Source organism: Maylandia zebra, linkage group LG1 (genome assembly GCF_041146795.1).
Source record: "Maylandia zebra isolate NMK-2024a linkage group LG1, Mzebra_GT3a, whole genome shotgun sequence".
NCBI lineage: Eukaryota > Metazoa > Chordata > Actinopteri > Cichliformes > Cichlidae > Maylandia > Maylandia zebra.
In genome coordinates this window covers 22,210,940-22,236,033 of record NC_135167.1, presented here as the reverse complement: position 1 = coordinate 22,236,033, position 25,094 = coordinate 22,210,940, and the positions used below count along the sequence as shown (strand labels likewise).

General features: G+C 40.2%; 2 protein-coding genes across 6 annotated transcripts; both read right to left on the bottom strand.

Annotated features, from left to right (window-relative positions):
- Window positions 1-217: 217 nt before the first annotated feature.
- Window positions 218-12,230, bottom strand: ctdspl2b (CTD (carboxy-terminal domain, RNA polymerase II, polypeptide A) small phosphatase like 2b). Of its 2 annotated transcripts, none has more exons than XM_004543234.5 (13): window positions 12,002-12,230; window positions 8,337-8,524; window positions 6,734-6,872; window positions 6,494-6,643; window positions 6,004-6,252; window positions 5,784-5,880; window positions 5,204-5,315; window positions 5,027-5,113; window positions 4,809-4,871; window positions 4,632-4,711; window positions 4,344-4,470; window positions 3,346-3,441; window positions 218-3,234 (listed from the first exon to the last, which is right to left on the bottom strand). In XM_004543234.5, the coding sequence occupies exons 2-13, from the start codon at window positions 8,499-8,501 to the stop codon at window positions 3,169-3,171; spliced, it is 1,431 nt and encodes a 476-aa protein (XP_004543291.1). In that variant the 5' UTR covers window positions 8,502-8,524; window positions 12,002-12,230; the 3' UTR covers window positions 218-3,168. The 2 variants fall into 2 exon arrangements, with proteins under 2 accessions (XP_004543291.1, XP_004543290.1); XM_004543233.6 differs by lacking the exon at window positions 12,002-12,230 and adding an exon at window positions 11,233-11,761.
- Window positions 12,231-12,483: 253 nt separating this feature from the next.
- Window positions 12,484-24,840, bottom strand: golm2 (golgi membrane protein 2). 4 transcript variants are annotated; one of them, XM_004543230.3, is made up of 10 exons: window positions 23,774-24,840; window positions 20,850-20,904; window positions 19,245-19,347; window positions 18,045-18,135; window positions 17,699-17,825; window positions 17,397-17,477; window positions 16,246-16,524; window positions 15,769-15,906; window positions 14,514-14,681; window positions 12,484-13,434 (listed from the first exon to the last, which is right to left on the bottom strand). In XM_004543230.3, exons 1-10 carry the CDS (start codon window positions 24,098-24,100, stop codon window positions 13,355-13,357), a joined length of 1,449 nt encoding a protein of 482 aa, XP_004543287.2. In that variant the 5' UTR covers window positions 24,101-24,840; the 3' UTR covers window positions 12,484-13,354. The 4 variants fall into 4 exon arrangements, with proteins under 4 accessions (XP_004543287.2, XP_004543286.2, XP_004543289.2 ...); XM_004543229.3 differs by having other exon boundaries at window positions 17,397-17,480; window positions 23,774-24,839; XM_004543232.3 differs by lacking the exon at window positions 14,514-14,681 and having other exon boundaries at window positions 23,774-24,839.
- Between the last annotated feature and the right edge of the window lie 254 nt (window positions 24,841-25,094).

Below are 25,094 nucleotides of genomic sequence, written 5' to 3'. Positions count from 1 at the left end.
ACACAAAACACTGAGTGAACATTATGCTGATCAAACTCTGTTGAGATAAATAGTACGAAGCACTAAATCCAACATTTGTAGGCTCTAATACTTTGTGCCATCATTCCCGTGGAATTGACGATATCAGACTTCTACCTTTGTCCTCCCAGAATTTAAAGAACATCTTTCAGCATCATCTGAACTGTAGAGGAAATAAAACAAAAAAGGGCATTCAAGATGTTTTTAACCGTTTTAAAACTTTGTTTCAGAAATGAACTGTATATACACTTTACAATAGCATACAGCCTGACAGATAACAAAGATCTCCTAAAACATTTTAAATACATCTTCAGCACAAATAGCAATTCTTGCAAGTAAAATGGCTTAATGTATACTGAAAATTAAACCAAAACAATAAGAAAAAAAAAAAAAAAGGCATCGACACAACTGATCTTTTTGGCAGAAAAAGTGCCATGATTTAAATTTAATTCAGGACTTTCCCACAAAAGCAAGCTGTACTCTTTACATGCTAAGCTTAACAGTTCAGTGACATAGCGCTAAACTAAACATACAGATATTTGTAAGAAACAAAAAAAAGAAAACACAAAACTCCATCTGATGTAAAGTTAAATCTTCATTAATACATTTAAAAGTAGATATGACATGCCTTTAGAAATCAAAAATACAAAAGCTTTTTTCCTTACTTTAAGGATTTTTTTTTTTTTTTTTTTTTTTTTTTTTTTTACATGAAGCTGCATGTATTGTACAACACTCAGTGTACAATAAACTGGTAATGCACATAAAAATGAGTTGGATGAAATGTATCCAATGCCTCCTGTTGACCCTTCAGAATAAAAGCCATGACTGACGATTTTACATAATCGCACAGCCCAGTGACGAGATTGAGCGCATCGCACCACACAGAGTGAGGCTTGCATAACAGAAGATGGTCAGGATGGTGAGAGATCATTGGGTGGATGGGGAGCTGGGCTACCACGGTGGGATCTCGAGACCGGTCCCCTATTCCAAGCACATTACTTTTGACTCTGAATGGAATCATAGAAAGACACTTGAGCCTTCAGCCCACGTACACGTTACATTCATAGTCTGTGTACATGTGTACTCATTACGTTGTGTCTGAGCAAACACCGTTGTGGCTTTTAACAATGTAACTTGAATACAAGCTGATTTTTAAGTTCTGGAGAGCAATTTACTTGCGGCAAGAAAGGCAAAAACAAACAAAAAACAACCGTGAGCAGCAGGGATTGTTTGGGAAGAGTAGGATTCAACCTAGCCAATTTCCACATGGGGGCACGACTCAAATGGCATCACAGTACACAATATATATACTGCACACTATCGGCAAGGAAAAAGAAGAAGAAAATTAATAAATTGTCAAAGGGTGGATATCTCCATGTTTCAGCATCAGCAAAGCTTGGAGGTTTGATTGTCTCTTTCCAGTGAAGTATTTTATGGGTTGGAGCATGGGAGAAAAGCCACGAGGAGGAACTTGTATTGTATGGCACTATACAGGCAACACACACGCACGCACACACGCTGTAACATAAAATGCACTTAAGATTCCAACAAAATCTAAAGAAAACGTTGCCACACCGTCACAGGCTTGTATTAGCGACGGGCATCCGAGTTTCCGTGACCTCCCAAGTTTAGGCTTGTACAGTGGCCAAAACACGGACAACACTTCACCCTACTGTGCGTCTCATCATCAATAAATTATGCTGGGGAAAAAAACCAAACAAATAAAAAACAAACCAAAAACACATTCATTTAGTTACCATTCTTAAACAATCCTTTTAACGGCTAAAAACAAAGAACAAACGCTTAAAAATACTACGAAAAACATGTGAAACAGGCAGAGGGGCAGACGGTGAAGCTGACAGTAACAGTATGCTGCTGGTGCCAGGTATAGCTGGTACACGGTCTGGCCATTGACTTCTGCCACAGGTAGACTTTATGACACACTGGCAGAGGTGCGCTACATTAGTCATAATGCTACTGATATAGCCATCAAGTTACACGTGACAATTAAAAGAAACCGATCGAGGTTTTAGCGAGAATACTTGCTCAGGAGCCGGAGACAATACTGATTACACACGAATGACGAACTGCTATTAAAACGAGGAGTTAACGGTGACACATCACTTTGAGAATGAATGCCCTTAAATCATTACAATGTGTCAGATTTACAGGTCAAAAGATCCTTAACATTTAAATCAAAGAGCCATGTGTCCACGTGTGAAGCCAACACATTCATTTAAACCTCAGAATGAGAACAAGCTATAAAGTCCTGGATTTATTCCATTTTATTTGACTATGCAGCGGACTGTCATTTACAGGTTCTCCTATATGGGGAAATGGTTAACAATGAAACTTACATGACCCTTTTAAAATCTCGTATCTTACAAACAGAAATGAAATTTTTCTTTTAAACCCCATCTTTAAAAACAAAAAACAAAACACCAGTTTTACCAGAAAGCGCAAAAAAAACAAAAAAAAACCAAAAAAACCTGCAACCAACAACAGAAAGTTGACGAAGCTACAGAGGAATGCATATGACTTTCAAGGCTACAGTTTTTAGGCTTGCCCATACACCGAATCAGTGAGTGTGTGTGGCTAGGAGTAAACATACACACATGCACAGATTGATTTACAGGCCAGTCACTCCTGTTAAAAATGGTCTGTAGCCACAGAGTGTCGTATCGTCAGTACTGACAGCGTGAGCACCAGAGGGTTGGACTGCGGTCGGGCAAGGTGGAGTTCCTCTTTACCAGGTGGTGTTTTCATATCCACTAAACCAGCACCAAGACTTCAGAATTTAGTGTGGAGCTGATATCTGGCTCCACAGCTGAAGAGTCGCTTAAAAAGTGTCGACGACCTGGGCTTGTCCATAGTGTGTAATTTCATCTATGCGCTTACGATTTTTAGAAAATCTCACCCAGATCTTTTAAAAAGGTTTTCTTTTGAAGTTCTCTTTTTTTTCTTGTTAAAGCAATGGTGAATTTAAAAACAAAACCCAAAAAAAAAAAAAAGGCTAATTTTTATTTATTTATTTATTTTTTAAAAGTAATGGCAATGTTGTAGTTTGTAATCCAAAGAGAGGCTTTTTACACGCACGTGTTGTTCTCAGTCTTTTCATGTTGTCCCCATTTCGAGAGTTTGTGGTTGGCTTCAATCGGGGGGTAAAAGGTCGTGAAGCCGGAACCGTTCCCGAACGTGCGGCCGCACATCCTCATTCTGCAAGTCGAAGGGGTGGGGGGTTAGATTAAGTTTACTCACATGGTCAAGTTACTCTTATTGCTGATGTAGTTGATCCTACAAGAGTAAATGAAAGACAGGACAGCTTACCATCTCAACCAACTTCTCAAGGAAGGGCACCAGCTTCAAAAGCTCATTGTCATTCTTGTCCATGAACCAGCTCTCTATGGGAATCCCATTGGACAACTGCAGAGACCAAAGAAAAAAAAATCTATTTAATTAAACTGTGACCAAAGAAGAAAAGATCTGCTGTTCTGCTGTGTTTGAAGTAGCTGAAGATCTTAAGTGGGGTGGGTGGTGCTTTCTCCCTATAACAGATGTGCACCAATCTGAATGACCAGAATAGGCAGGATTAGAAACAAGTAGAGCTCAGGTTGAGCTGTTTGGAGACAAAGAGAGAAGCAAACCTGAGACGGTTTGGATATATGATTAGGGGGAAAGCAGATATACTGGATAAAAGATGTTGAATATGGAGCTGACACACAGGAGGAAAAGCGGAACCACAGAGAAGATTCATGGATGTAGTGAAGAAGGACATGCACACAGTTGGCGCTGTCAAGAAGATGCTAAGGATACCACTAGCTGCAGGATGATCAGCTGTGTTTATCCCAAAACAGAGCAGTCAAAAGTGGTAGCTGTAACAGTTCACTGTCTAATCTAGTAATGTCACTTCACCCTTCTATCCTCTGCTTGGGGAGTTACTATCTATACTATCTATCTATATAGCTTCTGTTCCTGAATTCTGGCATTAAAGCTGATCTAAAAAGGGGCGTTGGAGGAACATTATGTGCCCTTTTTGATACAAACTGTCAATTTCACTGTATTAGACACGTTTCAAGTGATGTACCAAAAAAAGACATTGACATTTAGTGTTGAGCCATATTTGAAATTTTGTTCAACTATCACTTGTGTTCAAGTGGATTTTTGTGCTAAATATTCAGGAATAAATCCCAGTAATATCCAATTCATAGTAGAGGGACAAACGAATGAAATCCCAAAAATTTTTTTCATTATTCTACTCATTGTCAGAATCTCTGATGCTTGCTGATAACCAGGCAACACCTGCATATCAGGTGTTGGTGTCTCACCTGATATGCAAAGGCTTGTGGTGAATTGTCAATAATGATGGTCTTTGAGAGATCTCTTCCCAAAATGTTGAGATCCTTGATGTAGTTACCCTGGACACAGACACAATGCTCACGAAACAACCTGTGCCTGCAGTCACAGTGGGCGAAGAAGGGGGGGGGGGACAAAGTTAGCAAAATTAGTAAACAGTTAAACATCTGCTTTATGAGCTCTACTCTTGATTCGCTCTGCATAAAATTTGCTTTAAAGTTTCTTGTGCACCAATAACCAGCTAATAAAGCTCAACATACCTCACAAGCTGCTTTTTAGGATCCAAGATGTTGAGCAGTTTGTCTGCATACACCTTTTTAGAGGCTGTAAAGAGGATGATCTAGAAAAGAGAACAAAGAGTTCAAAAATCTTCAACTTTAAATCCTCATCTTCAAGCATTTAGAAATAATTAAGAGAAAGAACCAGCTTGTAATTACCTCATATATTTGAGACATGCGTTCCAGAAACTCTCTAAAGAATGGCCTCAGGCGCACATACACCTGCACAGGACAGTTTAATGGTCAGTGATCATTTCGAATGAAAATATGATCCCATAAGAAAAATTTGTCCTTTGAGGCTTTTTAGAGACATGAATATGGCCCCCTCTAGTGGCAACGTGAAGAAAGGAAAAAAAAAATAATAAAACAAGACATACCTGATAAATGACATCCTGAAAGAGGACAGGGAAGGTAAGTGCTGCGTCCTCCAGCTCATTTAAACTGCAGTGCACCAGAGTTTCATCCTAATCGACACACAGAAAAATGTCTTGAGTCTTTGGAGGCCTTTAAAGATTTCCAGAGAGATTCATTAATTTGAAAAAAGTGTTGCTGACCAGGTCTAGGACCAGAGAGAACTCAGGTGTGCTGCGCGTCTTCAGGGGAAGGGCTGGCTTACGAGTGAGCTGCTCCTCTGTCAGTGGAGGGACGTGCTTAATGAAGAAGTACCTACACACCAAAACAGACTCATCAGTAAATGCCACAACATTCACAGTAAGTTGGAAACCATTAAAAAAAGGGTTTAACTTAAAACTCGAGTCTGCTTAGATTCAATAGCCAAAATGTTTTACTTATCGCATTTTTAATGACTACCATTGGAGTCTGCAGACAATAAAATTAAAAGCCTTGTGTGACTGACCATGCTCCTAATTGTGTTTTTTCCTAAAAATAGGACAGTAAGACTATATAAGTGAGGTACTTCTGTACATAAGGGTGTCAGGTTGGTGGTCTGAGTGTCATGTCTCTTCACTTTGATTCTACTTAGTTCAAAGGTCTTTCAACAATATAAAAAAAGAAACATTAGCCTTTATCCCCAATTTGTCTGCCTGTCCACATGCTTGATTAAGCTGAAATAATCACTGTAGTGTTTTTGTTGTGGAAACGGTTCAGTGAAGTGTAGCAAGCCTTTAAACTTACGGGTCAAACACTTCCCAGTCTTCCTCGTAGGATGCCTCTGGTGGTACTGTAGCTGGAAGGGTGTCCACATGTGCCATATCTGGACTGGTGCCTGGAGCTTGGAGCGCAACAACAGTATTTTAAAAATATTAGAATCAAGACCATAAATCAGCATCACAAGAAGAGCAATCAGTTGCCACCATCTTCATTGTTACTATGTTTTCTCAGCTGTGGTATCTACCTGTGAGAGGGGGGAGGTCAGCATCCGTATCCAGCTCTCCTTCTTCGGTTGTGGGAGAAGCCTCGAGGATGTGTGGCGGTCGCAGAGGTGGGAGCTGTGAGACGCTCGAGTAGTAGTTGGTGGTGACGCACAGTTCCTGCGTGGATGTAGCAGTGCTGGTGGGCGTCTCCACAGCTTGCTCAATGTCCAGCTGCTTGACTATCTCCTCAGCTTCTAATGCTTGGTCTGGAGAGTCCGAGCCGGAAGAGGCTGAAAAAAAGAAAAAAAAAAAATGGAAAGAAGAAAAATTTAAGATGGTGCCATTCTGAACTAACTAAGAAATGCATCTTCATCCTAACTTGCAGTCCAAAACAACTGGAAGAGGGGCTGATTATTGTCAAAGAGCAGCTTATGTTAGATTGTTTGACTTTAAAGTTAGTAATAAAAAGATAAAACGTGGTTTCTGTTTACAATTGAAAGCACAACCCCGACTACTTTGGACTCCACTTACCATTCTTAGCTGGTGAGAAGAAGTTGAAAACGGGGGAGAAGATGGTCCCGAGAAGGGTCGTTCTGGGAGGGCTGGTGGTCACCTCAACGGCTGTCGTCTCCTCCAGACTACCATTGGGCTTCTCTTTACTCCTGTCGTGATTGGTTGCCTCTGCAGAGGAGGAGAGGGGACACGTTCAACAGTGTTAGCAGAGAAAACAGAACTAAATAATAACTAATCTTGTTTATGTGAGTTACTCACGTCCATTGACGGATCCTCTCCTGCCAACTCTGCTTATATTCCTCCTGGGTGTGTTGGGGTCTGTGGGTGTAGAGGTGATCAGGTTGTTGTCCACATCACAGTGGAGGCGTGTCTTCTTTGCTGGGGTTTCCTCCTGAACCTGACAAGACAACACACCATTACAGGAGTTGTGCAAGTTATGAGTGCAACTGTAATTAAATAAAAGGCAAACAGATTTATCTCTGTTCAGTTGAGACCTCTAAACATTTCCCAACCATGAGAGAGAAGGGAAAAATCTTTTGTTGATGGTTCAGAATGACCGTTCTAGATTAGACCATCAGACACATCTACTATATAGACTGACTAACCGGTCCATTAGACCAGTTATTCTCGCCCTTGTAAACTGCCCTGCACGCCAAAAGTGATGCCACATCTGCTGCTGCAAGTCACGTTCTGGTGCAGATTTGGCCAGCCATGCATCTCCAAATTTTGGTTGTTTTGTTTGTTTGTTTTTAACCACCAGTTTAAGGACGCACCATTACATAAGCTCAGCGACTGACAGATTACACAGAAGGGGATGTTGCAACATTGCAACACAACCATGCCACCCCCCCCCCCCCAAAAAAAAAACACCCCTAAATAAACAAAAACACTGGTCTCCGCTTTAAATACTGCAGCAAGCATTCGCAGACGGTGCTGGTATAATCAGTACCGAGTTCTCGCACTTGGCATATAACATGCAAAGAGTATAACAGGCTAATCAGGCATCAAACACAGAAGAGCCTTTTTCTTTATGTAGAGATATTTTTGGCACCCATTACCAGCTACAGTCTGTCATTTTTGTTATCTGGTGGTGCCATTTAAGCATATTTAATAACGTCACTGAAGCATAAGGTGATTCAAACGCCCAACTTTTACTGAATGTGGATCCACCGTTTACATGCACAGTAACCCTGACACATGAACAACAAAGAAAAAGCTAAATGATATTGCTTTTGTTTTCCCCCCATATCTCTCAAATGCAAACTCTCATTATGCTTCCACTGAACCTACAAAAATATCTGCATGACACAGTGTATTGTCATAAAGGTCAGAATCTAAATTAAGCTCCCCCCCCCCCACTAAGGAGTTAAAAACATATTTATAGAGACAGGGCAAAAACAAAACAACAAAAAGAAAACACCTTTTGGGACTTCATAGGAAACTGCAGGGAGAAACCTAGAATGTATAGTGTGATTATCAAAATGGCCATATGTCTTTTCATAGGACAAACGTCTCTAAGCAGAGTTGACTTTTCCACTTGTTACCACCTCCTGTCCTTGCACACCAACTCTGTGAGCCAGAAGCTAAAATTAGACCAGAGCCCGAGTTCTCAGACAAGCTGCTGCATTCCACCAGACATTTCCTGGGAAACATGACACTCTCCACCAAGAAACACTGTGTTAAACTTAGAGACATTGATAGCGCATTGGTTTTTAAAGCAGTGTTTAACATACGTGCCCAAAAAAATTTCATCTCTTTAACAGCTAAAAAAAAAAAAGACAGCAGGAGAATAACTTCTCTGCCTACAAATTTTTATTTTTACTGCTCACAGACTGGGTGATGCGAGCTTGGAAGAGGTTACCTTTACAGCATTTCCTCTGATGAACTTCTTGATGGTGGAGAACAATCCTCTCCCAGTAGTAGGAGTGTCCTCTTCTACTTCTGAATGCCTCCGCTTGGTTCGGGATGGGCGGCTTGCCAGAGTGGGGTTCGGTTGCTGAGACGCCTTACGCATTCTCAGCCTCATTGTTTTAGCAGTCACATGTAAGGCTGTTTCAGAAAAAGGAAACAAAAAAAAGAGCAAATACAGGAAGAGACAGAGGAAATCATTATGGCTGTACAGTAGAGACAACAGATTTAAGCAAACGTTCAGTTGGTAATGAGTACAAACAAGTTGTTCTAGCAGTCTCGAATGCATTAACTTTTAAAATGGGTGAGTCAACGGGTTGCATCTGTGTGCAGAGGAGTAACACTGGTGAATTTTCTACCAACATCTGGATGCATTCAAGATCCCGTTTCACTTACATCAGTGGATCCGGCAACAACAGCTGGCTTTACTTTCATTTGTACCACTAATGGAAAAAAAAAAAAGTTACCCAGGATCTTACTGTACATATAGACATAAGCCCGTGTTAGACATAAGCTGAATAACTATACGTAAATATAAACAAAACAAAATCTGAGGGAACTACAGATATTTCGTTGAGTGATTTAGCACTGTCCTCGCCAACCTTTGCAGAAAACTTAAAAACAATTCACAGTGAACAAAAACTGTCAAGCATGCCTGGCCTTTGTGGTTACGCAACTAAAAATGTGTCCAGACATATCCAGCAGCAGTCCACACACACACACACACACACACCTTCTCATTGGATACAGTACACATCTCACATACTGTAAATGTACTTCCCTACATCTGCTTCACATTTACACAGGGGCGTATCCATGAACATGCCACAAGTGTGCACGCTGTTGCCCAATCCCACACACAGGGGAGTGAAAAAAAAAAAAAAACTTAAAAAAATAAACATCACCAGGAGCGTGCATGCTGACAGTGTGCCTGAAGGCTGCGGCTGCTCCAAGTATCAAATAACTTAGCAAGTGAAGACAGTGTCATTACTTCACTGTAACTGTACTCGTAAGGGAAGGATGCAGTCTATGATTTATTATACATAGGTTTCCTTAAGAAAATAGTTTAAAAAAAAGTTTCTCATTTGAGGGGGCTGTTGGGGAAAAAAATAAAATAAAAATGTAAATAAGGCCATGAGGAGAGATTTTGTAATAAACCTGCCAATTTAATCCAGTTTTAGAACATTTTAAACTGTATGTGTATGCTTTTGAGAGTTAAAAAGAAGATTATTTTAGTCTACTTGTGCACTTTAATTCTCCTGAAAGATCCTGTTTTACTTTATAGAACACCGTATTTCCATCATCTTGGCACAAACACTTACACTGTACTAAAATAAGATCACAAAATAAAAGCTTCTTTATTAAACAATTTCAGGTTTCCCTTCTCAGTGAGTTTTATGATTTCACAAAAGTATACAAGAAAAAATGTCTAGGATTAAAATGAGTCTACCTGCTACCTTTATTCAGCTAGCTTTTTTTTTTGTTGAAATATTGTTATCAAATCTTGTATTTAGCTTTTTTAAACCATACGAGTTTCTTTGTTATACTCATTTTTCTTAAACTTTTAAACGCTCCAAAATAACTGACATTGTAGATAATCCACCACAGCATTCCTTACACAGCCCTTAATATATAAAATATCAATTATGTTAGCACATACTACTTGTTAAATCTTAGAAAACAATAACTAAAACTTTACTTTTGATACTATTCTGCCCACTGGTTTAATGTATTCTTGTTTCCTCTACATTACAGTGGAAACACTCAAAATAATGGTGAAGCTCACACTGGTTTTTGTTTAAGTGATCGATATGCCATTATAGCCTGCAGTATCAAGTATTATTGATTCCAATATCCCAGCGGTTACCTTTAATCTTTGCAGACTGTCACTACTTGTTTTTGTTATGGTAATGTGTTTAGCAAAGAACGACAACTTCTGACACCGCTGTTCTCCTAATTACAAAGTGTTATGAGTAGAAATGTCATCTTTACGCGTTCACTTTGCATAGGGGTTTTTCTAGAAATGAAGGAACACAGTTATGTCCATTACTTTGTGTAGTCATGCCTTTCTTTCTTGTGCATTTCACGGGAATGTGCGCAGCATACCGGACTTTCGAGTTGCTGCTAAATAAAGAATCATTTAAGTGCTTGTTTTAATTGCTGTACGATCAAACCCCACTAAAGCTCAAGACGGCAACAGCAAAGCTACTAAAGGTCTACCTTTCAAGCACAGCATGCACTAAATGTTTGCTTCACCAAGGAAATCAGCCACTGACCGAGAATCATGCACACAGCAAGAGAGCGGGAAATAGGAACATGCATGCAGCTGAGATTGTATGAGCAAGCTAGCCGCTAGCCCTGAAAACACACTGGAAAAACGAGTGAGGCCCTTCGCACAACCCGTCCGCTCTGCAAAATTTACCCCGAGGCTAGGGTTGGCTAAGTTGCTTAACGAACAGATGAATCATACAACATAACCGGCAAAAACCACTAACATTTAGACGTATTTCACACTATTTCCACTTCACTTAGCGACAAGAAAACAGGCGTTTGAAAATGTTTGATCAGTTATGAACCGACCATACCCAGCTAAATGAGCAGCTAAAGCTAATCAACTGAACCAAGTACAAGAGGTCAAATTATGCTTCGTTCATCGTAATAAAACCAAACCAAAAAAAACAAACAAACTCGACTACACAATCCTGCTTTAACGCAATTTGATATCATACTGACAGGCTTTGCGTCAGCCTGAAAGTAACGTTGCATTGTTTATGCGACCTGGCACTCTGGTCGCTAAAAGTAACGTTAGCATATTCAACGAACCAAACCCCCCAAACAGGCTAACTTACCGTCTGCAAGCCAGTGCGACATCGTGCCTTCAGCGGAATGACGTTAAAAATGAACAAGACGACTTAATAAAAAGCATAGGTCATCCAAGCTGGCGTAAAGTTTGGTGGAGGGGTTCACTCGAACGGCGTTACTGTCTTCATGTTTGTCAGCGGAAACTCGGAATCGTCAATCAAAACAGCCAACAGTAGCGCTATTTTATCTGCTAATCCCAACCCCGCTACATTTAACCAACAATGCAGCTGATGCACCGGTCTGCTGGGGTACACGGACACGTCTAACTGAGCGCCCTTTGAATTCTATTAAACGGAAAGCACGGTGGTAAAGAGCCACCCTGGCGGAACTCAGCTGAGGAATGCCAAATTGGATGCTAGGTTCAAAGGATGCTAGCAGGATTTACCTGGCGACAATCTGCATTGTTACATCTGTTACCTTATTTGGGTAAGAGTAGGTACATTCTATATGACTGTTGAACTAGTAACAATGTAGTCAATTTAGTAATAACACTGAGTAGATAAAATGTAACTAAACGTGACATCAGGTTGTTCAGGAATTAGCCAGGTCCGTGGTAGGCCATGTTTAGCCGTCCTTAGCTATATAACCTAGCTTAGCACCGCTGGGTTAACTAACCGAGCCTTCTTAAAAACCAGCTTCTGGCAAATAGATGTGCACAGGACAGGGGAAAAATAACTATCTTATCGTTAGCCACTATTACATAAATGAGGAGTAAATAAGTCAAATGAACGGGGTAGGTTAGCGTGAGCGACTTACTTTACAGTGATCCGCAGTGGCTGGAGATGATGACTCAAGGCTGATTAACCATCACAGCAGAGGCACTGGTTTGTTTTTGTGATCGGTTCCGAGTTTTTCCTTCTATAGCTACTCACGGACTGTCTTCAAAATGACACACCGTTGTGTTACCAGGCGCCATTTCCCGCCTCTGCTCAGTCTCTCCGAGGCAGATACCCGTATGGGACACAGACACACCCCCTTACCTCTCAAAAACACCAGCCAGTCTGCAATGATCACTGCCGCGAACCGTTTCTTCTGCCAGCGATCATAAAGGTAAAGGACTGCTCGTCTTTGTGGTCATCATTTGCAAGCGGTAAAATACAAAGCAACAACCAAAATAAAACAAATAAACACAAAACCCCACTGGATATGATGCACTACAGATACCCAGGCAAAACACGACTATTTTGAGAAGGATGACAACCTATGCATCTGCATTGACTCTAAAGTACCGTCACAAATGACATGAAGCATCACCTTTAATAAAATAAAATTACATTCATGTGCCTTTCCATGAGAAATCAATTTTCCTGGTTGCACAAACAGAACTAATTTTATGTTCACAGAAACCTCATTCATGGAAGCATTTGTACAGTATGTCAGCTCCACATGTGCTTGGTTAATCACACTGTAGGACACCAACATTGTTCTAAGTATTGCTTAAGCATGAGTATTTTGCTCAATTTGATTAATAAAAAGTTTCAAATGCATGCAATGGCATCATTTAAGAAAAAAGAAAAGCACTTTTTAGTCTGTCAAAGTAAGAAACGGATTCAACAGGCCATGAGTAGAGTCCTTGGCATTTGTAATGCATTCCCACTCTTGTAAACAAACAAACAGAAAAGTTTTCCATATAAGAGTCCCACGATTATGTTAGAAAGGCAGAATGCCAAATTAGTCTCTGATAAACATCTCAGATGAAGAGTTTGTACCAAGCAACAGCAAAGTGAGAAGAAGAAGAGTAGCTAAACCAAAACATGGTCTGTCCTTGAAGTTCAGATGTGGGTCATTAGGGCCGGCATGAGCCGGTGCAGTTATCAAATACTCAACAGTCAAAGTACAGTATATTATCTCTACTGTCATAACTTAAAGCCATTAGCAAATTAACAGCAGCTTGGGGAAATGCCTTGTGTGTTTTTTTCCATAGTATGTTACATTATTTAGAATTACTTCATTAGCTGCAATGTCTGTTCTTCAAAATAGTCCATGACATTGAGATTGCAACCTATAAAAGTTCTTAGACATACTGATGTTTTTTTGTCAAGAGAAATCTCACTTGTGGAGATGGGTCTGAATGTGTTTTTTATGAGATACGATTGTATGAGTTTCCATTCAAAGAATGTCGTTGGCTTGATGTCTTTTTTTCCCATAATCCACAGCCCGATCTCCCTGCATATCTCGATCGTCATCATCTAGAGGGAAAAAAAGAAGAAGAGAGAAACACAAATATTAGAGAATGCACAATTAAATAGATGCAAAATTTACTACGTGTTCTGAATAATCTCTGGTATATGAGGATGACACCATAATGTAACATCGTAGTGCTGACTTTAAGCTTTAAAGGATGTTGATGTCAACCTTCTGTGAATTGTGTAATATCCAGAGCCCTCTCTGATTCCCTTCAGCAACACTGATTTATGTACAAGAAATATATCAACAGATTGTTCATTTTAGAAGAAACTCAACCCACATCATTCTAGGATATTAGCTTTCCTGTTGGTAACTTTAAATAGCAAGTGTATATATATAAGAGACTTCATGTTATGGCATATGTATCTGATAAATGTAAGACAAATGAAAAAACAGCCAATCACAGAACTGGCAGATCAGAAATAAAATTATTTTTTCCTTTGATAGATTCAAACAAAACACAATTTCCCTAAAAATACTATTGTAGTTTCGGTATGAAATAGTGCAATTTTATTTAAAAATCCAAAGGGCAATCAAAACAAAGAGAGAGAAAAACAAACAATAAAACAAACAAACAAACAAAACATGGACATGCATTTCAATATTTCAAGGAGAACACAGACACATTCAGGAACACAGTGAGCTATATATATATCTACTGGGCTAGATGTAGGTCAGATGTTTGGTGGGCACAGACAGGTGGTTTAGCTAAAACGAAACATAGGCAGGACAGAAAACACTAGATGACCACTCAATTACTCTCACAGAACCGCAAGTTCCTGGGTCAAGTTCTCCCTCTACATAAGATAAGAGGGTATTAAGACTGTTATAGGGCTGAGTAAAAATATGCAATTCTCCTGAATTGCACACAAAGCAGTTCTGCTTTGATCCTCAGGTATTTTTGCCACATTTCTTTTTTTTTTTTTAAATATCTGTATTTACGATGACGTAAAGACCAAACTCAGGGTTGCTGTGAGCTACTTAATGTAGCAGGTTGGCAGGACAGGGGTGGAGGGAGGGAGCAAGGAGGAATGGTGGATAAACATCTGGACAAACAGTCCAATCCCCTGGCCTGGCTCACCTTGAACGTCTTCCTCCCCACCATCACCATCCTCTTCCTCATTGTAGGCCAGCTCGGCCTGCTTGTCAGCCTCATACTCACCCACGTTCCCATCATCCCCATTGTAATCCGCCAGCTTAGAGCCGTGTTGCGGATCTACTGGGGACTCGTTCTCATCAAAGAATCGGCCTGCAGGAGGCAGAGAAGGGCCTCATCAGGACGGAAGGGAAGCGAAGGCAGTTGTAGGAAGATAGGGAGGGGAAATACTGCATCATGTATGCATGAAGGAAAAAGTAGTTGCATTAAGAGAATGACAAAAGATGAGAAAGATGAGGTAAATACATGGTGCCTTCTGAAGAGAAAAAAAAAAAAAGCCAATCGTGGTCTTGGATGCAGTATTATAAATTAAGAGTTTGCCTACCACAAGATTCACAGCATGTGGTGGCGGTAGTGTGGTCCAATGTGGCCCAATGTGGCTTCAAATAAGAGGCCTCTTTGGAGAGATCTGAAAACTAACTCGAAAACTAACTCGAAAATGAGTTTTTACTGCTGCAGTTTCTTTCGCACCAGCATATAAGACTGCTTATGTTCCTGTCTAGACCCTCACAGATTTCGAACCGGGATGGGAATTGGGATGAGCTGTGCAGTCTGTAAGCTGATAATGTAAACAGAGATGACAGCAAAAACAAATCACCTAAAGGGTGTTAACTTCTACACTAAATTGAAATTTAGAAGAAGGATCAGAGCAGAAGAAAAACAAAATGAAAACTTAGTGGGTTTTTTAAGCAGCAGGGCTGCAGATGACGAGATGGAAGTGTAAAAGAGAGAAAAGAACTGAACATTTTAAAAAAGAGAGAGAAGGAGGAAGAAAGCGCAGTAGAGCAGAACAGAAGTGAGGTAACAGGAAAGGAAAATTGAGGAGCCAAGTGTGTCATTTGTCTCCCTCCCCCTGCAAGAGACCCTTCTGTGACAGCCCTAACCATGTTCAGATAGGACTTATATACTTAGAAGTCCCATCTTTCATGAAAATGTGTTATGTTTAGGAGGATGCACTGACTTAGAAACTGGAAAAACTGTACACATGACACCACAGTAAGTTATATTTTAATCCCTGCCTTATTAGATATTCAGAAAAGTATAAACAGAACTAACTTACCATAAATGCTATAATTGTACTTGAGTGGAATCAATCAATGAGTTAAAGAAAAGAAAATAATCACTACCCTCATTGCCAATAGCAGGGTTCACTTTTTCAGAGTTTATTAGAGGAACTCACTTTGGCGGTGGTGTACTGGTTCTGCTGGAACTTGGTCTTTGGCGTGGTGAGGCTGGATGGGATTGGGCACCTGGGCAGGGTTGGGGGGCAAAGGAATCCTCTTCAAGTGTTCACCTTCAACTATGACATCACTGGGAACTGATTATTAGAAAAACAAAACAAATACTTCAAACGTCAGGCGCAGTTGTTCCCAGTACTGCTTTCTCAAAGCTATATTTGCCTTCTTTAAGGGAGCACTCAAATTTTTGAAAGAGGTTACACATCACTTGAAAAACTCATTACAAATGGAGGAACTGTAAACAAATAATGTAACAGGATAACAGTTCTCTCCCCTTTCAGTCTAGATGTGGCAAAAGACAAACCACCCAAAAGCTAAAAATCTATAATAAGCTGTAGTCACATTATTATCCCATGCCTAAAGGCTCAAAATAAACATTGTTAAAATTAATAGCAGTTACATGGATGTGGTTACTGCACCTCGAAGTTGCCTTTGCTGTTCTCCCAGCTCATCTGCCTTGATACCCACTTTGTTGTCTTCTTCAAATACTATTGATTTGTCTCCCTGTTTGTTGATGCCTGGAGGTGCAATCACTACGGCTCGGCCATCCAGTCTGTCCTGCTGGAGTCCGGGCTGGTCCAGCAACATGCCCTGGCCTCCGGGACCATCAGCTCCCCCGACTCCAGGTCCAGCACCGGCTCCCACGGCCACATCCGGGGCTTCGTCGTGTTTCTGGGTAATGGCTGGTTTCTTCAAGCCTGTAGGCCAAAGACAATGTGAGAAAGGTCAGTGACCTACTTGCCACAAGGATTTTGTTTTTTGTTTTTTAAAAAAAAAAAAAAAAAAAAAAAAAAAGGGTAGGGTTACAATCAGTGACAGAAGGGAGAAGGATTTCCTCACTTTATATGCACTATTCAGGTAAGTAAGCTATGTGGGTCAGTTATTGTTCTCTAGTTACGGATTCAGTTTCACTGTATTTCACTAAAAAGCAACCTTGAGGGGTTGAAAAATGAAACCCAAGTTGAAAACCCAAAGAACTATCCATCCATTTTCTTCCACTTGTCCAATTTAGAGTTGGGAGTTTCACTGCAGCCCATCCCAGCTGCCATAGGGCAAAAGGAAGGGTAACCTGGACATCCACACAGACAAGGGGAGAACATACAAACTTCACACAGAAAGGCTCCGGACAGCTAATGGATTCAAACCCATCAGGCAATGTTTATAACCATCACACCACCATGCTGCCCACAAAAGAACCATAATTCCTCAAAGCGGCACCTGAGGCTGACTCCAGAAGTGACTCATTCCCTTTAGACTCTCATGTTAAAATGGCCAAACAGCAGAGTCAACAAGTTTAAAGGCAGGTAAAAAAAAAAAGAAAGAAAAAAGAAAAGCAGATTCAGTCTGTATAGCAAATTTCTTCCTTCATGGAAACTGTGATGAGGTGAATTTAAATCTAACTAACATGTTTACTTATATTAAGGCCTAATCTAATGCTGATTATGGTCTGTCAATACCTATACTGGCCGATTAAAAAGTCCAAATGTTTTTGTCATTACACAGCTACAGAATTCTTTCAAATCAATAATTTGCTGAGCTTGATCTCTGAAAGTTTACATTCATTACTTACCAAACTGCACATCGTCGATTTTTCCCACCTCACTGTCTTCAATACCAGGCATGCCAGCATCACTGCCGGGCTTACCCATCTCTTCTGTAACACAGCACAGGGAATGGGAGTGAAGCGCTAGCATATTAACAGGATTAACAACCAGACAGCGTGAGGTAACTACTATTTACATTAAAATATTAAAAGATCCATGTGAGCAATTATTATTGATGATTTTCTCCTAAAAGTCAACATCTTCATTTAACGTGTAGAAAGCAACATAAAGTAAACGATAGCAGCGTTGCTCAACTTAATCACTCTACCTTTCAGATCGGAGTGTCTGTCATGCCGGTGAGTGGCCACTGTATGGCGCTCTCCAGCCGTCTCCACACCAGGCTCTGTATCTGCATGTCTACCCCCCACTACATTCTTGTGACCATCCACTGCACTCTGAAAAGGAAAGCAGATTACAGAAAAGACAAAGCTGTTTAATGAACAGGAAAGCTTAGAGAACAGAAACACAGGACAATTCATTTCTATTTTAAATACATCTGTGTTAAAGATCCAAAAGTAGTGAATAAATGCAATGTGCAAACAAAACTTTTCATCATTTACTAAAGAAACACAAGAATAGCTCTTATCCTTTTTGTTAAGATTAATCAGACTAACCTGTCTTAGCTTTAGTGTTTCTTCCTCCAGAGTCTTTTTTGCTTCTTCATACTCGTCTTTCAGTTGTGCAATCTGGCGTCCACACTGTAAACTAGTTAACATGTATTCATTCAGTTTCATCTGCACAATAAGGAATTTTTTCAATTTTATACATAAAGAAACTATAAAACAAAATCAAATCAACAGTTGCTTTTCTCTATTTTACACTGCCCTACACTCCTGATAATAAACCTTTGCAGACAAATAATGTGTTTATTCCACTATTGTATGTGTAACTTCTAGAAGCAAAATATAGCAAATATAGCATTTCACTCCATTCATGATACCTGCATGATAGGCATGTAGCCAGTTACTTGAAAGCTGTACAATCCCTCTATAATTTCCTGAGATTTCTTGCAGACAGCGCCATTTTTGCAAAAATTATAGCACAAAGGGATAAGATATCTTTTGTCCAGTAAGTTGACCATTATCCCTTTTTTTTTTTTTTAAATTAAACTCACTTTGTCTACTGGATAACTGTGTTTGGCCAAATGGAGTGTTGCCTCTAGGTAATTTCAGTGAATCCTTGTGAGCTGGACGGACACACTGTACAAGCTCGCTTTTGTGGATGTGAGAATTTGACGATTCATGTTAGCAAACACTACACTGTTTTGCTTGGTCTTGATGCGTCAATTAAGCAAACACACAAAAAACACACCTCAAACTGCAGCACAAGTTAGTCGCACTGCTTTGCCATGCAGACGCAATTTTACAGCACTTGTTGAATTTGTTCTTGGTTAACATCACTTTCCCTAAATCCAAAGTACTTCCAAACAGTGGGTAATAATCTGCTTCGAAGAGCAACCACTTCACTTCCTGCTGTGCCACACTTTTGATTTCTGCTCTGATGGTCTTATCTGTACCACATAAGTACGGTCAAATAGAATGAGGAAACTTCATGCTGTGCGGTGCAGGGGAAAGCTGTGATTGGCACATGCTGGGCACATCATCAGGCAGTGATTTACGAAGTGCCTGATTAGATTTTTTTCTGTGCGTTCTGTTGGTGTAGCATGCATTTTCAATATCGTTTAATTATCTTCATTTAATTGTGGAAAACCAAAATTGTGATAGACTAATTGTGCAGCCTTAATCTCTGAGAGCTCACAGTTCCTCGAATATGGGTATATCTAAGACTCAGGCACATGTAAAGAACTAACATACCTTTCATATTCCAGTTTTCTTTCCAAGTTAGTGTTATTTTTCTTCACTTCTCTTAGCTGCTCTTCCTGCTTCATGAACTCTTGCTTGAGCTCCCTTAGCTGCTCTGTTTGTAATAACAGACACACAAAAACAAACATTTTGAAGAGGTTTATTGAAAGACTTGTACTGCTATATGAAATTGCTTTGTATGTTACATATTCTGTGTTAAAGGAATTGCCAGAGTGCCCTCTGTTGGCCAACACAGGCTGAAGTCTATGGGCTCAAAATGTGGTCATAAATATTTTGTACTTGTAAAAAAGATTTGTATGTGTAAAAAAGATTTGTGTGTGCGTAAAAAAGATTTGTATGTGTAAAAAAGATTTGTGTGTGCGTAAAAAAGATTTGTACTTGTAAAAAAGATTTGTATGTGTAAAAAAGATTTGTGTGTGCGTAAAAAAGATTTGTATGTGTAAAAAAGATTTGTGTGTGGACTTAGAAAAAAAAACCCTGCAAGTTACAAGTACGGATTTTTGACCCTATTTTTCTTCCCTTCATCTGATTGGTCAATGTCATGTCAATCACAAATGTAACAATCCAATCAGAGAACAGATGGGTTTGGCTGTCAGAGGGGCGCTGTTTTGAACTGCAGGTCCTTGAAGGGTGATACCGTTTGAAGCTGGAGGATCGCTATATAAATATCCGATAGCAGCTAGGTCCCCTAACTTTCAGTAGCTGTTGAAAGGATAAAGTTGTGGTATATCAGTGGTTAGAAATAACATTATTACTTTAGGATTAGTTTAACACAAAGTCAGGGCGGACCCAGGACCATTGCTGTGAGTCACAGTGCGCAGCATAAAAGTCCTTTCACATCGGATGCAGGATACGCTGCTAATGCTAACTGCTAACTAAAAGCAAAGGATCCAGAATTTGTTACGCTGGCTGCTGAGCTCTGTGGGTTTTTGCAGCAGCTCTACCTGTACTAGATGCACCTGCTCCTTGTCTTTTCTATCTCTGACTTTATGTCCTCTACAAGAGTTTGTTTTTTTTGCTAGTTCTTCAAATGTTCAATAAAAACATGTATGCTAATTCATAACGAAGAAAGCTTTGTAATGAAGACTGTCATTTCCAAAACACTGCCCGCCCCCACCCCGCGGTCCGCAGCGCTGTTGAAAAGGCTGTTGAAGTCCCTGTATTAAACACGTAGACCTGTGACACAAAAATCACCAAACTCGGACGACCACAGACTGTTTTCCTTCGTGGTGATGAAGGAAAACGCTGGGTTGGCATGTAAAAGGGCATTTATTCCCTTCAAAGACCTGCAGTTCAAAAAAAGCGCCCCTCGACAGCCAAACCCATCTGTTCTCTGATTGGATTGTTACATTTGTGATTGACATGACATTGACCAATCAGATGAAGGGAAGAAAAATGGGGTCAAAAATCCGTACTTGTAACTTGCAGGGTTTTTTTTTTCTAAGTCCACACACAAATCTTTTTTACACATACAAATCTTTTTTACGCACATACAAATCTTTTTTTTACGCACACACAAATCTTTTTTACACATACAAATCTTTTTTACAAGTACAAAATATTTATGACCACATTTTGAGCCCATAGAAGTCTTACCTTTAAGCCTTTGAATTTCTGTCATTTGGGCTGTGACATCATCCTGCAGCTTCATCTGCAACATTAAAAGAAAGAAAAAAAAACATGTATTAGTTATGGTAAAGATAAAACCAGTTTAGGTTCCTGCATTATCAGACAGCTGCACGAATGAAAAGAGGGGAACAGGTTAATCCTGTTATGCTTCATAGTGAAAACTGGTTGCAGTCAGTACAACCCTTTTCTTTATTCCAGTACTCTGAGTCATGCGATACTGATCCAACGCCTGTTCTGTGATCTCAATCTACAAAATGTTTCAGGATTTATTTCACAGAAAAGAAAAAAGCACCAGCACACAAACTGAAAGCTCATTTATTGCTAGTTTGAGTTTTTTGGTTTTGGCTTTTTTTATTTACACTTTGCCACCAGGTAAACCATAATAAAATCCAATATAGCTACGCAATAAACATTAATGATGTGAAACTTAAAAGTCTCTCTATTACCCTGAAGCTTCTGGCTGCGCTTTATTTTGTGTTCTAGTAAAATAAATGGCATGCAAAAACTCATGAAGAGCAGTAAAATACCAAACAAGAAAGTTAAGCAGGGGGAAGGAAGGAAACTTGAGGCTTTGGACATCACAGTGACACCCAAAAGCTACATTTTTTCTGTCCCACTAGATTACAAATATGGATTTCAAAGCATGAAATGTAAAAACAGCAGCTATAGTTAAGTTGAAGTTATACTTCTATAAATACAACTGAGGTGGCAGCAAGGTTTTCCAAAGCATCAAAAAGATCTTGGAGGCTCACTAGGATGCATGTACCCACCATTTTGTCATTAATATTTAGCCATATTTTCTGAAAATAATAGAAGCAACATATTGAAAATATTAATTTGCAGAGCTACGGGATTTGTACTGATTTTTATGGATATACTTTATCTGCCTTTCTACCAAAAACTTGTCATTGTTAGGCATTCGAGCTCTTGAAACAGTTGGGCAGACTGACTGAGCCAGAAGGAGGTCAATAAGACTGGACAGGAAATACAGCATTAATGTCAAGTGCTCTAAGACTAAGGCTTGTTAGACGCTCATAAGTGGGTAATGGCCTCCCTGTGCCGCCGGGCTCTTTAGAACAACATGGTCACACTAAATGAAGAAGTATAAGGCTCCATAATTCATTCTTGCACCTAACTTAAAAACTATAGATTCTACTGTTTGAAAGCCACTTATCAGACTTATCTGTCACTTTCTTTGTGGTACACACTTCTCACAATGTGAGGCAGACTGTTGAAACAAGGTTGGTCTGTTGACAGAAGAAAGGAGGAGAACAACCACTCTTTAATGGCTACCTTTATCCTGAATAAGGAAACAGAGCCGGATCTTGGAATTTAGTCAAGAAATAAGGGAGCTTAGACAATGTGTTCATGTGTTCAGCCAGTGTGTTCATGTATAGCCCTTTATAAGTATCATATAAGTATTATGTTGCAGGTCAATTACATTTTACCAGTAACCTGACTCCAAACGTTGGGAGAAAGTTTTGTGTGTTGTGGCTAAGGACAGCTCATCAATAAATGTTGAGCAAAGCAAGGCAATGTTACCCACAACCTTACCCAACCTGATAATCCTGCAGATTTAGTTGTAACTATGCAATAAATGTGTTGCTTTATTGTATAAGGTTGCATGAAGTTAAAACGATTAGTTGAAAATCATGAATGCTGCATTTGTTTTATTGCTGTCTGTGGTCAAACCAGAGAGCGACAATCCACACTGGATAAACATAAGCTAAACAATTTTAAGCTTTTGCTTTTGAAAAACATCAAACCGAGCCAGACTGGATGCAAATTACACACCCAGGGCGGCTGGACTCGGACCAAAAGTTCAGAAGGTGCTGGAACATAAAAGCCAGTGAAATACTGGCTGGGTAACTGTGCAGGACAAGAAGTGGGAATGTCCATGTGGCGCGCTTTGATGTGCCTTTCACAGTGAATACATAAATGCCCCCACAGACGTGTAATAATGTGCTGATAGAATGAAAGAGCAAATCAGCAACAGAAACAACATCATAAAGTTGAATTCAATTTGCTTTCTTTTGTGAATGTAATTTCCCCTGTTATGCACCGGAAGATAGTTGGCAGCAATGTAGTGAAATCTAACAATTAACAGTGCAAACCAAAATAATCGAGCAAAATTAATTGTTTCTAGATGAATGAAACACTGCTCTGTCTAGCACAAGCACCTCTGAAGTTGGACCAACAGCACACACCACATCACCAGTGTATGCTCCAAAGCCTGCATCACATAATACATCTCAAATAACAAAATAATTGAAAATCACCTACAAAACCACAGTTTAAGAGGCCTATAAACACCCTTTTGATTCAGGAAGCTGTCAGCTGTTAATTTCTAGCAAGATATTCTTGGTGGAGAAATATTCAGGTGAAAGCAATCGAGAAAGATGAAACTATGTGGCTCATACTCAAGACAGCCTGCCTCACCTCTCTTAAGTACATAAGATATTTGCACTTTCTGATATAAAGTGCTGAGATTACAGCACAACAATGAGATAAGGTGGTGAAATTAGACATGGTGATATGACTGAGGCTAAATATTGTCCTTTCCTACTTGTATTACAAGTAATACTTGTCCATACACCCCCGATTTGGTGTAATGAAGAACCTTCTTGTCATTCCTGTTTGCTTTTCCTGAGAACATGACACCCACCTCTAGATTAAAAAAAATGAGTGAGTCAGTCTTGCCCCCAAACACACATAATTATTACAGTGACACTCGGTCAAAGACGAATAAGCTTGGTTCTGTATAGATGCTGTGCCGTACCCAGGAAATGTTTTATCTGCTCTAATACCTTGCGTGACCTGCAATGTTAAATTTCAGTAAAAACGACACTTAACTCGATCAAACCAAGACAAAGGCAAAAAGAGAAATGTACCTTTTCATCTGTGCACTTTTTAATGAGAGCATCCTTGGCCTGGAGCTTGCTCTCCAGGACGCTGTAGTCCCCATCCTTCTGGTCGATCTGTTTCCTGTGCGTGTCCACCTGCACCATCAGCTCCGAGTTCCGCTTCTCCAGCCGGCTCCGCGCCGCGTCCGTGCGCTTCACCTGCGTCTGCACCTCCGCCAGCTCATCCAGCAAGCGGCCGTGCTTGTTGGACACTGTCCAGTAGTTGAAAGACAGCACGACGATGATCACCATCAAGAAGATGAAGATGAAGGACGGGAGGCGACCTCCCCGTCGGTTTGCGCCAAACCCAACCATTTCCCAAACAAAGTCTAACGATATTTCAGGTTGTTACTGCAACCCAACGAGCTCAGTGAAGACTATTCTCCCGGTGTGAAACACATCCGTCTACGTGACATGCCGTGTATATGCGGCAAGCGCTCGGAAGTCCAGACGTTTAACAGACAGTCATGAACGCTAAAGGACCTTCACATTTCTAGTGATCTTTGCTCTCCTTCCTCCTTCCGCTCACTAGGCATCTTCACTGCAATCCGTCCAATGTTAGTAAGTGAAATACGCCCGCAGGGACGTGGCCTAGCTCAGCTGGCAGACGAGACGTGGACACGACGGCGCCGTGGCACTGAGGAATGCTATAAACCATATAAGCTAGCTGTACAACGTTAGCCTTTAGCTAATTATTTTGTGTCCCTCTGGTAAATCGAGCAGTACCGGACGCACAGACGTCTGGAACTCCACTAATCCCTAAAATCGCCGTCAAACAGGACTACTGCTGATCCTGAATTCTGACCCCGACGTTACGTTAGCTCGTATTAACTGCTAGCTAGCAACCGTAGACGCGAAAACACCAGCGGCTGCTGTCAGAGAAACACATTGTCTTTAATTGCGAAGGACTGGTTTGAATCTCGTAATACAGCCAATTAAACCTTAAAAAACCCACTGTGAATACTGGGTTTCTGTTATACACTGTCCACGATTCACTGCCTTCCACACATCACGTCTGCGCTGCATGAAGTTGCAATCAGCCACTTTAATTTCCGCTCGCTGCCAGCGGACGTGCGCGTTTCAAAATAAAAGTCTACATTGGTATTTAAATTTCTTTCATAACTCTTAGCACATCTGAACGCTATAGACTTTAGTTTATACTTTATATATTTGTGTTTTACATTATCTGTTAAACCATTGTCTACATGACAAAAGCGATTAAACCTGCCTTAAAACACTAAACAGGGACATACGTTATGACCGGAAGCAGGGCGGTCTTGAAGAGTGATTGATCTGGCTTTAGTACACA

What these genes read in the sequence shown, in the direction of transcription:
- ctdspl2b (XM_004543233.6), bottom strand. Translation starts at nt 11,254, where the DNA reads ATGTCGCACTGGCTTGCAGACG. An exon ending in GTCGCACTGGCTTGCAGACG is followed by an intron (nt 8,525 to 11,232) that starts GTAAGTTAGCCT and finishes TTTCTGAAACAG; the next exon opens with CCTTACATGTGACTGCTAAA. An exon ending in GCATGTCTCAAATATATGAG is followed by an intron (nt 4,712 to 4,808) that starts GTAATTACAAGC and finishes TCTCTTTTCTAG; the next exon opens with ATCATCCTCTTTACAGCCTC.
- golm2 (XM_004543229.3), bottom strand. Translation starts at nt 24,100, where the DNA reads ATGGTTGGGTTTGGCGCAAACCGACGGGGAGGTCGCCTCCCGTCCTTC. An exon ending in AAACACTAAAGCTAAGACAG is followed by an intron (nt 17,826 to 18,044) that starts GTTAGTCTGATT and finishes TTTCCTTTTCAG; the next exon opens with AGTGCAGTGGATGGTCACAA. An exon ending in CAGACACTCCGATCTGAAAG is followed by an intron (nt 17,481 to 17,698) that starts GTAGAGTGATTA and finishes GCTGTGTTACAG; the next exon opens with AAGAGATGGGTAAGCCCGGC.